The 13,334-nt window shown below is 40.4% G+C and overlaps 1 protein-coding gene across 1 annotated transcript in view; it reads left to right on the top strand.

Annotated features, from left to right (window-relative positions):
- The window catches only part of MARCHF5 (membrane associated ring-CH-type finger 5), a 62,362-nt gene that overhangs the window by 9,888 nt on the left and 39,140 nt on the right, over positions 1–13,334 (top strand). Inside the window, exon 2 of the mRNA XM_054436215.2 lies at positions 10,246–10,448. Coding sequence (XP_054292190.1) covers positions 10,246–10,448 — 203 coding nt within the window. The remainder of the gene's footprint in view (positions 1–10,245; positions 10,449–13,334) is intronic.

The raw sequence follows: 13,334 nt of genomic DNA on the forward strand, positions 1-13,334 counted from the left end.
TTTGTTTTTTGAGACAGAGCCTTCACTCTGTTGCCCAAGCTGGAGTGCAGTAGTGCAACCTTGGCTCACTGCAGCCTCCGGGTTCAAGCGATTCTCATGCTTCAGCCTCCCAAGTAGCTGGGATTACAGGTGTGTGCCATCATGCTCAGCTAATTTTTTGTATTTTTAGTAGAGACAGGGTTTCACTATTTTGGCCAGACTGGCCTTGAACTCCTGGTCTCAAGCAGTCCTCCCCACTCAGCCTCCCAAAGTGCTGGGATTACAGGCATGAGCCACCACGCCTGACCTGCCTCCTAATTCTTTATGTGCCATAGTTCACATAGATGACAATATTTATATGGCCCATTGGAGTAAACTGCAAGGGATTTGCCTCTCTGGAGGAAGCACATTATGGCTGCTTTAAAGTACCTTAGTAAAATGAAACATGTACTTTTTTGTACTGCTGTAATTTTCTAAGAAATGGGAAATGTAAATGTAAATTTTTCTCTGAATACACTATACATAGGGCAGCATGGTGCAGTGAAAAAAGCTGATGATTTGGAGTCATGGACCAGGTTGCATCCATGCCTCTCTGCTTACTGTGTGGCCTTGGCCAGATCACTTAACCTTTCTGGGCTTTTGGTTCATGTTTAAGGTGGGATTAATTGTGCTTTCAGAGTTTATGAACATCAAAGACAAAAGGCACGGCATGAATTACTATACTTAATAAATGATTGCTCAGTATTTGTGGGGAATTGGTTCTGGGACCTCCCAAGGATGCCGAACTCTGTGGATGCTCAAGTCTCTGATATAAAATGGTGTAGTATTTGCATATAACCTATGCACATCCTCCTGTACACTTTACGTTCTCTCTAGATTACATATAATACCTAATACAGGCCGGGTGCGGGGGCTCACACCTGTAATCCCAGCACTTTGGGAGCCTGAGGCAGGTGGATCATCTGAGGTCAGGAGTTTGAGACCAGCCTGGCCAACATGGTGAAACCCCGTCTCTACTAAAAATACAAAAAAATTAGCTGGGTGTGGTGGCACACACCTGCAATCCCAGCTCCTTGGGAGGCCGAGGCAGGAGGATCGCTTGGACCTGGGAAGCGGAGATTGCAGTGAGCTGAGACCATGCCATTGCACTCCAGCCTGGGTGACGAGCAAGACTCTGTCTCAAAAAAATAAAAAATACCTAATACAATGTAAATGCTATGCAAATAGTTGTTATACTGTATTGTTATGAAATAATAACAAGGAAAAGTCCCTACATGTTCAGTACAGACTTTTTTTTCCAAATGTATTTGACCTGAGATTAGTTGAATGAATAGATGCAGAACCCTCAGTTGGAGGGCTGACCGTATTTCTTCTCACCTTTTCTTTTTGGTAATGTGTCATGATTGTGGTTATATGTCTTTGATAGATCCAGGTACTTTAACTTCCATTCCACTAGGATGAACGGACATATTAGTCTCCCTAATAGTGTACTTTCTGTTTCACAATTTTTGGGTGTGACACTTTTAATCCTGAGACAAAATAAGCAACACGTAGTTTTTTTCTTTTTTTTTTTTTTTTTTTTTGAGACGGAGTTTCGCTTTTGTTGCCCAGGCTGGAGTGCAATGGCACGATCTCGGCTCACTGCAACCTCCGCCTCCCGAGTTCAAGCGATTTTCCTGCCTCAGCCTCCTGAGTAGCTGGGATTACAGGCATGCACCACCACACCCGGCTAATTTTGTATTTTTAGTAGAGACGGGGTTTCTCCATGTTGGTCAGGCTGGTGTCGAACTCCTGACCTGAGGTGATCCGCCCACCTCAGCCTCCCAAAGTGCTGGGATTATAGGCGTGAGCCACCGTGCCCGGCCTAACATGTAGTTTTTTTCTTTGTCGAATAGAGCCCTCCTTACATTAACCAGAGTATGAATCTCCAAACTTGTTCTGAATTGAGGAGCGCTTGTTCTCTTTCCTTAGAGCAGTCATGTAAATACACTATTATGGCACCACATATAATACAACAGCAGCAATTTAAAGCTTATTCCACGCTTGCTTTCTGTGTTCTCAAACTTTTCTATTCTGCTACATTCCAATTTTCATCACAGTGATTTCTCAGGCAGGAGTCTGATTTCCCAGAACTTCCTAAGAATCCAAAAGAAACACCTGCAATTTGAGTCTGCAAAGAAAGGCTTTACTGCCAGCTGTTTTTTAAGATACTGTACCTATCTTGCTTAATTTAGTGCCAAACTATCTTTTTGATAAATAAAGCCCCCGTCACTTTTTTCTACATACTTTAAAAATAATTAACCTGTTTGATCAGATAGACTGTAAATTAGTCACAAACGAACCCTATGAAATGAGATTGTCTTTGTTATTCATCCTTTCCCAACTGGTTTGTAATATCTAGCTTCATCTTAAAATCTTTCTGCTCCAACCACATTGGTCCATGAACATATGTTCGTTTCCATCTCTAAGCTTGCTTACTCTGTTTTTCTTCAAATACCTTTTCTTTCCACTCGAATTCTCATCTGTAGTTATTTCCTTTTCTTGAAACCTCAACTGTTTCATCCTGTTTCTTGGTCTCTCATCACATTTCTGTATTAAGGTTTCTGACAACTTTTCTTGGCACTTAATGCTTGGTATGGCGGTTTTTTTGTGATCCTCATATGCATGTTTGTTCGTTAACTAGACTGGAAGTTCCTTACATGTAGTTAGTTCCTTGTGGCATCAAATAATGAATGTACTTATTAGGTACTCAAGTGGATTTAGGAGGAGATCTTGAATAATGTTAGATTTAGGGCAATTTTGTCATGTATATTCCTTAAACTGTTTATAAATTTTACTGTTTACTCTTTATTAGTTTACTATATAACTGGCAAAAACCATCATAATTTTAAAATCACATGGAATTATATTACCAATACCAGTAAGACTATACATCTGTTCTTAGGAATAAGTAATAGTCCTTAGATTTGTCTAGTTTAGTTCTCTTTTGTTGTCTTCATATAATGACAGTGATTTGTTCTTTGATCCCTGAACCAATCATGATACTTCCCAGATATCCTTTTGCTTTGTAAATGAATATGCCCCAATTTGGTGAATGGGATGGTGTAGGAGTAACGTCAGCAAGTAGGTGGCATTTAGAAAAGCTACCAGAAAGATAATAAAGGTGAAAGAAAATGAATTGAAAGGGTTTAAATGAATCTTAAGTAGTGGTGTGGCCTGTTGAAAAATTGGGGAATGACTAGGAATCCAGAACATTTTCCACTGAATGCCAGGGTGCCAAGTAGAATTGCTTTATGTGCTAATGGTAAGAAAACTGCATCCATAAATTTTAGGAACTTGAATGGAAAGCTGACACCGTCACTGTCATCATTGTCAATGTTGTTATTGCTAGTGCTCATATGGAGGTTATATACGTGCCAGGCAATTTTTAAGCAGTTTCTTAATCACATGTTTAATCTTTTACAATAGGGGACCTTAACATAAAACATTTTTTATGCTAAAACTCCTTTGGTGGTCTGGTTAAGCCTATGGGTTCCTTCTCAGAATGTTTTTGAAAGAATAAAACAAAATATATAGGATTAGAAACGAAACCAATTATATTGAAGTATAGCTATCAAAATATTAAAAGCCTAATATAGTAATATGAACTTTAACACATTAAAATACAAGATTTATCAGTTCACCTGATAACATTTAGCTCATTGTAATTTGAAATTAGTTATTTCGGGATCTCTACAGCTGTAAAGTAATATGAAAATTTCTGGTTGCTATACTCATTTCTAATTGCTGTGCTGCTAATATTTCTGTGGTTTGCTTGCACTCATTATTGAATAAAAGCTACATTTTATTTAGAGCTTAGCAAAAATAAACATGTGATGGTTTTTCTCCCCTCATCCAGATTTACCAATCCCCACCCCCTAAGTTTTTCATAGACCCCAGATTAAGAACCCCTGCTTTGCCACAACTCTGTGAAAGAGATTCTATCATTAAACCTATGTAGTTAGCAGGGGTTTGAACCCAGACAATCTGGCTCCAAAGTCCAGGTTCTTTAACCAGCTAGAATATCCTGAATTCGCTTATCTTTTTCCCCAAATTAATTTAACCTTGTTTCCTTAGGAAAAAATACCTTAAGCATTTTACTTATTGTTTAAAATTAAAAAACAAATAATCTAAAAATGTTTACAGTGAGCATAAAACAAAATTTGATTTCTGTTACGGTGAGTTAAGAATATTTACAGGGCCAGGCACGGTGGCTCACACCGGTAATCCCAGCACTTTGGGAGGCCGAAGCAGGCAGATCACAAGGTCAGTAGATCAAGACCATCCTGGCTAACACAGTGAAACCCCGTCTCTTCTGAAAATACAAGAAATTAGCCAGACGTGGTGGCACGTGCCTGTAGTCCCAGCTACTCGGGAGGATGAGACAGGAGAATTGCTTGAACCCGGGAGGCAGAGGTTGCAGTGAGCTGAGATCGCACCACTGCACTCCAGCCTGGACAACAGAGCGAGACTCCGTCTCCAAAAAAAAAAAAAGAATATTTACAAAGGAGAAATCAGAAAAAAGGAAGGAAGAATGGCTAGAGCAGAAGTTTTCAAACTTTCGGGATCATGATCACCTGATGGGCTTATTGAAACAAAGTGCTGGGTACCCCCAGAGTTTCTGATTCTGTAGGTCTGGGGCAAGGCCTAAAGATTTGCATTTCTAATGAGTCCCCAGGTGACGCTTATGCATCACACTGAGGACTGAGTTCTGAGAGAGTCAGAGGATTGGAGAAAACAAGAGGAAAAATAGATGTAAGGAGAAACTCTTAGTTTGGTCAGAAATTACAACTTCCTTTTTCCTTGGGTATGGACTTTGAGTGTTTTGGTTTTGGCTAATAACTAATTGGCTATTTTCCATTTCAAAAGACAAAACCAAAAACTAGTCCCATCTACTCAGGAGGCGGAGGTGGGAGGATCACTGGAGCCCAGGAGGTCCAGGCTGCAGTGAGCCGTGATTGTGCCACTGCACTCTCACCTGAGCAACAGAGTAAGACTCTGTCTCAAAAATAATAAAAACTCTTTAGAGTTTACATTCTATGATTGTACTGAGACCATCTCTTAGTACCCAACACAGTAACAAGATCATTTTGGTTGCACATGATGCAATGCAAATTGGCTAAGCCAAAAACCCAAAAATCTACTGCTTTATGTGAGTTAACAGTACAAGCATATATTTAGCTTTAGGCACAGCACAGCTTGATCCATGTCTCGATGCCGTCAGTTTCCACCTTCACTTCTTCTGTATTCTTAAGGCTCCACTTAGTTGGTGGCTCTCCTGTCAGCAATAGCCTCACATTCTCTTCCTCTAAGCCCAGAAGAAGAGAAAGTCTGTATACCACTTTTCCCAGCAAAAGTTCTGAGGTTCACTAAGACCAGCTTTATGGACCCAGCCTCCCAATGATGTAGTCTGGAAGATAGGCTACAGTGGCCAATCTGAGTGTTTCTGGGGTTGGTTATGTATTAACTGCCTAAACCACACACATGGCTAATGTTGGAGGGAAGAGTGATTTTCCATAGAAAGCATGGGATACTATTTACTCCTAGAAGGTAGAAGGACTTGTGTTGTATGTACATTAAACATCAAATTTCTACTGTCCCCTCCATTCCAAGATCTTGAGACATTGTAAATGAATCATTTTCAAATAGCTCTTCTCCATGTTAAAAGGAAGGGGGTAGAGAATTGGGGAATAAATAGTTGAAATAGATTAATTACATAGAGTGGGAGGGGTAGGGTATGGAGAAGCAAAAAGGGAAAGCATAATTATAAGACCTTCCCAGGTGATGTTCCTGGTCAGTCTATCAGAGGTTAAAAAGTGGGGAGATGGGCACGCGCAGTGGCTCATGACTGTAATCTCAGCACTTTGGGAGGCCGAGGCGGGTGGATCACTTGAGGTCAGGAGGTCAAGACCAGCCTGGCCAAGGTGGTGAAACCCCATTCTACTAAAAATACAAAAATTAGCCAGGCGTGGTGGTGGATGCCTGTAGTCCCAGTTACTAGGGAGGCTGAGGCGGGAGAATCGCTTGAACCCGGGAGGCAGAGGTTGCGGTGAGTCAAGATTGCACCACTGCACTCCAGCCTGGGTGACAGAGTAAGACTCAGTCTCAAAAAAGGGCAGAGGGAGGAGGGGCAGGAAGCTAGACTATATGCCTGCAGTCTTAGGTAATCAGGACACTGAGGCAGGAGGATCACCTGAGCCCAGGATTTCAGTTGGAGTCTAGCCTGGACAACAGAGCCAGACCCATCTCATAAAAAAAAATAAGGAAAGAAAGCATCTTTGTGTGTGTGTGTGTGCGTGCACGCGCACATGTGTGTGCATGCACGTGCCCTCCCCTCCTTTTTTTTTTAGCCCTGAAGACTAGTCACACTGTCTTATATGCTGATATTGGCCTAAAGATATTTATGTGACCATTTTTACATGCTTTAATTTCCCCTTTGCCCAGTCCTCATTTCATAGACTGCTATTCTTTCCATACTAGGTAGATTAAATTTAAATAACTAGTAAGATAGCAAATCAGTTAATAAATTCTTTAGAACTTAACATATTTGGCCAGGCACAGTGGCTCACGCCGAAAACTTTGGGAATCCAAGGCAGGAGGATTGCTTGAGCCCAGGAGTTTGAGACTGGTCTGGGCAACATAAGGAGATCTGTCTCTAAAAAAATTTTTTTTTCAATTAGCTGTGTGTGGCCGGGCGCAGTGGGTCATGCCTGTAATCCCAGCATTTGGGAGACTGAGGTGGGCAGATCACTTGAGGTAAGGAGTTCAAGACCAGCCTAGCCAGCATGGTGAAACCCCGTCTCTACTAAAAATACAAAAATTAGCTGGGCATGGTGGCGGGCACCCTGTAATCCCACTACTTGGGAGGCGGAGGCACGAGAATCGCTTGAACTGGGAGGCGGAGGTTGCAGTGAGCCGAGATGGCACCACTGCACTCCAGCCTGGGCGACAGAGCAAGACTTTGGGCTGCCGGTTGCCCATTTTTATGGTTATTTCTTGATGATATGCTAAACAAGGAGAGGATTATTTATGCTTCCCCCCCCTTTTTTTTTTTTTTTTTGAGACGGAGTCTCGCTCTGTCGCCCAGGCTGGAGTGCAGTGGCGCGATCTCAGCTCACTGCAAGCTCCGCCTCCTGGGTTCACACCATTCTCCTGCCTCAGCCTCCCGAGTAGCTGGGACTACAGGTGCCTGCCACCACGCCTGGCTAATGTTTTTGTATTTTTAGTAGAGATGGGGTTTCACCGTATTAGCCAGGATGGTCTCGATCTCCTGACCTCATGATCCGCCCTCCTCGGCCTCCCAAAGTACTGGGATTATAGGCGTGAGCCACCGCACCCAGCCTATGCTTCCCCTTTCTAGATCATGTAGGGTAACTTCCTGACGTTGCCATGGCATTTGTAAACTGTCATGGTGCTGGTGGGATTGTAGCAGTGAGGACGACCAGGGGTCACTCGTGAGCATCTTGGTTATGGTGGGTTTTAGCTGGCTTTACTGCAAACTGTTTTATCAGCAATATCTTTATGACCTGTATTTTGTGCTGACCTCATATCTCATCTTGTGACTTAGAATGCCTTAACCATCTGGGAATGCAGCCCAGTAGGTTTCAGCCTCATTTTACCCAGCTCCTATTCAATCAAGATGGAGTTGTGCTGGTTCACATGCCTCTAATACTGCTATTTCAACTGAAAGCCTAACTCCTGATGAGTTCCCACTCTAAATCATCATTCAGCCATCTTATTTACCATAGTTTTGAAATTAATTAGAAAAAAACTGAAAATGCATAAGTGCATGCCTTTTTTTTTTTTTTTGAGACGGAGTCTTGCTCTGTTGCCCAGGCTGGAGTGCAGTGGCGCAATCTCGGCTCACTGCAAACTCCACCTCCTGGGTTCACACCATTCTCCTGCCTCAGCCTCCTGAGTAGCTGGGACTATAGGCGCCCACCACCACGCCCAACTAATTTTTTTGTATTTTTAGTAGAGACAGGGTTTCACCGTGTTAGCCAGGATGGTCTCGATCTCCTGACCTTGTGATCCGCCCGCTTCAGCCCCCCAAAGTGCTGGGATTACAGGCTTGAGCCACGGCAGCCGGCCAAGTGCATGCTTTAAATGTCAGTTCTAAAAAGTAAATCCATACAAGTATTTGGGACTGAAATATACTGATGCCTGCAACTTCGAAATGCAGCAAAAAATAAGAATGATGAATGGATGTGTGAGAAAGCAAATATAGCAAAATGATAAGAATTATAGAATCTAAATGTTGGGTATATGGGTATTCACTGAACAGTTTTCACCTTTTTTTGGAAAGTTTGAAATTTTTCATAATAAAATGTTGGGGAAAAATAAACCTTATCTAGAATTTATGAGGAATATAATAGCTACACAAGTATTCTCATTAGATCGAAATATGAAATTTGACCTATCATTTCTGTAAGTCAAAAACAGATGAATGTAGACTATTTCAGTTGGTCCAACCTAGTCCTAACATTGTATTTTATTTTTTTGATAACTGAAATTGGATTAATTTAAAATGTGATTCACCTTAATACTGATTAATTATGCTGATGTAGCTATTCTTATTTACATTTGTGTTAAGAAAGTTATGAGACTAAAGAGTCTCTAAATATTCTGCCAGTATTTTGTTGCTAAAATGATATATTCCATTTCCTAGATATATACAAATATGTTCACAAAATTACCTCAGTTGTGGGGAAAAATATATACTAACAACATCTTAACCAGCCTGTGTGCTAGTATACTTACCAATTGAAATTTTATGCAAAAATCATGGGTTAGAACCCAGTCCTACTATGGGTAGTCTTGGTGGTTGCACAACAGTATGAATATACTTACTGCCACTGAATTATACACCTAAAAAATGGCTAAAGTGGTAGATTTTATGCTATGTCTATTCGATGGTAAAATTTTTTAAAAAAGAACAAGGTATTTTTGGATAACCATAAGACAATGTGAAGGCCCAGACAGCTTAGCTAAAGTGGGTCAAAAGGGTCAGAATGCTAAACAAATGCTACCTACGTTCTAATTTTACTTAGATCTTATGAAACCTGACTGAATTTGAAAGCTGAATAAAACAACAATTTTGGATATTGATGCCATGGATTCAGTTCAACTTTTTTCCTGTTCTAATTGAAAAATTGTAATTGGAGCACACAATTGAAATTCATGTTGTTCCACAAGGACTGGAGAACCTCACCCATATGTAATACCTGACTATATAGTCTTTCCCACTGAGCATAGTTAAGCTAGTTGTTCTGACAGAAGCCACTTATCCAATTAAGTGAAAAGTGCACAGTAGGTAACATGCTTTAATTAGCAGTTGTTTCCACTTGTACAAGTTCTAATGGAGGGGAGGAGAGAAGGGTCTCATTGAATTGAACTGTATTTGCCCCGATGGAAATCAGTGTCAAAACTTGTGTTAATTGGGAGAAAAACTGAGGAATTACAACCTAATTCCACAAGAAAAAATTACAATTCATGAAGTACCCTTAAAAGCAAAGTGGGAAAATGTTTTAAAATTACCGATCTCAATAGAATTTTATTTTTATTAATATAAGCACCCCAGACTTGATACTTCTAGATTTCAGATTTCAAGCATACACACCCAAATTTATCATATTAATATTCTAAAAAAAATTATCTTGATATATTTATCTCCTTTGTGCTTTTTTGAAAATGTAATATTGTTTTCTCTCATGTTTATACTTTACCGGAGAGAGAAATGGGTTTTTTTTTTTCTCAGCTGAAAAATGGAATGAGACTATATGTGAAATCACTGGTGTAATACTTTGTTTTTCCAAGTTCAAGGGATTGGTAGTGGTGAACTGGGGAGAACACTGAATTTAATATATTACTGTGCTTGCTATTCCTCAAAGAATTATTAGGTCTTATAACAAAAGCAGCTTGAGGTTTGTCTCCTTGCACTCTCGTTCATTAGAGAAGGTGAAGAATTACTGAAAAGATAGAGGAGATTACATAAAAACAAAGTTCAGAAAACATAAGATTCTGTAGAGGAAGACAAGGAAAAACAGAAAAAGTAGAAACTGCTCTAGTGGGAATGTATTGGTTGTTTTGTCTCTTTAGTCTTTTAATATAGGACAGAGATTCTGTAATATAACATAGCAGGCTCATCCCATTAAGTAAGAGCTGCAGTATAGAGGAGGCTGGAGTCCTAAAGATATAAATGTCGTCCTTTTCTCTTTTAATTTACAGAAGTTGCTGGGTTTGTTTTGCTACTGATGAAGATGATAGAACAGCTGAATGGGTGAGACCATGCAGGTGCAGAGGATCTACAAAATGGGTTCACCAGGCCTGTCTACAACGCTGGGTGGATGAAAAGCAAAGAGGAAACAGTACAGCCAGAGTGGCATGTCCTCAGTGCAATGCTGAATACCTAATAGTTTTTCCAAAATTGGGTAAGAATATCTTTAAAAACAACACAGATATATTTGATGTTATTATATATAACTTTATAAGTTCATTTTAAAATGAACCACCTCTTTTTGTTTTTTAGGGTGTGAATTTCTATATTCCCTTTCTCTTGTTTCCTCTTTGAATGTCAGAGACATTTATTTGTTTTGCTAACAGTTTACAGTATCCTTAATATATCCCCAAATTTATCCATTTGCCTGTGTATTAACTGTCTGTTTGACAGAAAGGAGAAAGAACTTGCGTACCTGTGTGGATATAATTGAATAACAAAGCTATAATAAAAAGCTGACTTTTAAAAAAAAGCTAACTTAGCTTAATTATCTGGAGACGGTGTAAGAGAAAGAAAGCAGTAGTATGTTCTAATACTTCTCCTCAAGTCTTCCTTTTAAGGAATAAAAGTAGAGAAATTAAATATTTAATAAGATGTGATGTTAAACTCATCTTTGGAATCCAATTTGTGTGGTTTCTTTCATGAACCCTGCTATCCCTTTTCTGTGAAGTGGCAGGTAAAAAATAACCAAAGATCTTTGAAAACAGGCCTAGCATGGAAAAAAAGTATAGCAGACTGCTTACAAGAAGCAGTCTAAGGCTGCTTCTTTAGCAGCAGTATAACTAAGGCTGATGTTTAGTGAGCCTGTTCCATTACAGTCATACAGTTATAAATTGGTGTCAGTCTCTTGGTTTGGTGTTTATACCATGCCAGTTGTTAAACATTTTTTTATAACCCTTGACTGTAACCAAGAGGTATAGGAAGGCAGCTTGGGTTCTGGGAAGGTCATAAGGAAAGAATGTCTTTGGGGGCAGAGGGAATTCAGGAAAAATTGGAAATAGTTATTATATATATTGTTTTTTATAAGTGCTATTCATACTGAAATCAGACCAATGTTTTTGAAAATGAGGCAACATAAATGCAGATAATGAAGTGCTTTTCTAATATGAGAAGATTAATAATAAGGGCAAACAAAATGTCCTTGGTTCTCTGTTTTTCTCTAACATGCACAGGAAGAAATGATAGCTTCCTTTGAAGGGGAAGTAGTGTAGTAGAGAAAGTAGTGTTTTCAAAGATTTGGAATTTGTGGACCGTGTGATGGGTCTTCAGTGCATACCAGTGATTTTAGATAAACACAAAAGAATAATTCAAAATGTTTTTATTGTAAGATCAAAGCAGTATTTTTAAATCAGTATCAGGAAAAGCAATGATTGTTCACATTATTGTACCACCACATGAATGGTGAAAGACTCACTAAAGTCCAAGTTAAGGTTTCATATTTAACTGATTTCTTTTCTTGCTCTTAGTTGTACTAAATTAGATAGCCCCACCTTTGAATTATAGAGTTGGGAAGAGCAACAATTATATGATATTTCTATTAGATGTTTTAGATATTCAAATGGACACAAAAATTATTACAAGAATTCTCACTGAAAACTACATCAAGTTGACAAGTGTATGGCACTCAAAAGGAAAGTTGAATATTTTAATTTTGGAGATGGCAATGTGTAGATCTGTCTTTTTGGTTGAATTCAGTTCTAGGAAATATGTTTTCAGGTTTAGTGCAGTAATTGAATATGGTTTTAAGTCTACCTAGTTGTTAGAAAAGAGTAAATCTTGGCCGGACGTGGTGGCTCACGCCTGTAATCCCAGCACTTTGGGAGGCAGAGGCGGGCAGATCACGAGGTCAGGAGTTCGAGACCAACCCGTCCAATATAGTGAAACCATGTCTCTACTAAAAACACAAAAGTTAGCTGGACATGGTGGCATGTGCCTGTAGTCCCAGCTACTCGGGAGGCTGAGGCAGAAGAGTTGCTTGAACCCAGAAGGCAAAGGTTGCAGTGAGCCAAGACCGTGCCACTGCACACAAGCCTGGGCAACAGAGCCGAGACTCCATCTCAAAGAAAAAAGAAAAGAGTGAAACTCTTTGGTTAAGCCATTTGTATCATTATTTAGTCTGCATATTTTGTTACTAAGAATTGTGGCCGGGCCGGGCGCTGTGGCTCACACCTGTAATCCAGCACTTTGGGAGGCCAAGGCTGGCGGATCACGAGGTCAGGAGATCGAGGCCATCCTGGCTAACACAGTGAAACCCCATCTCTACTAAAAATACAAAAAAATTAGCCAGCCTTGGTGGCAGGCTCCTCTAGTCTCAGCTACTCGGGAGGCTGAGGCAGGAGAATGGCATAAACCCGGGAGGCAGAGCTTGCAGTGAGCCAAGATTGCGCCACTGCACTCCAGCCTGGGAGACTGAGCGAGACTCCTTACTAAAAAAAAGAACTGTGGCCGGTCACAGTGGCTCACACCTGTAATCCCAACACTTTGGGAAGCTGGGGCGAGTAGATTGCTTGAGACCAGCCTGGGCAATAGGGTGAAACTCCATCTCTACCAAAAATAACAAAAAAAATTAGCTGGGTATGGTGGTACACACCTGTAGTCCCAGCTACTCAGAAGGCTGAGGTGGGAGGATTGCCTTAGCCTGTGAGGTGGAGGCCACAGTGAGCTGTGATTGCGCCACTGTACTCCAGCTTGGGAGACAGAGTGACACCGTCTCAACAACAAAAGAATTGTAGCCAGTCATGGTAGCTCACATCTGTAATCCCAGCACTTTTGAGGCTCAGCTGGGTGGATTGCTTGAGGTTACGAGCTCAGGATCAGCCTAGGCAACATAGCAAAACCTTGTCTCTCTACAAAAAAAAAAAAAGAAAAAGAAAAAAAATTAGCCAAGTGTGATGGAGCACACCTGTTGTAAGTCCTAGCTACTCGGGAAGCTGAGCTGAAAGGATCACTTGAGCCCAGGAGTTTGGGGCTGCATTGAGCTATGATTGCGCCACTACCCTCTAGCCTGGGTGACAGAGTGAAACCAATCTTAAAAAAAAGA

Source organism: Pongo pygmaeus, chromosome 8, assembly GCF_028885625.2.
Source record: "Pongo pygmaeus isolate AG05252 chromosome 8, NHGRI_mPonPyg2-v2.0_pri, whole genome shotgun sequence".
NCBI lineage: Eukaryota > Metazoa > Chordata > Mammalia > Primates > Hominidae > Pongo > Pongo pygmaeus.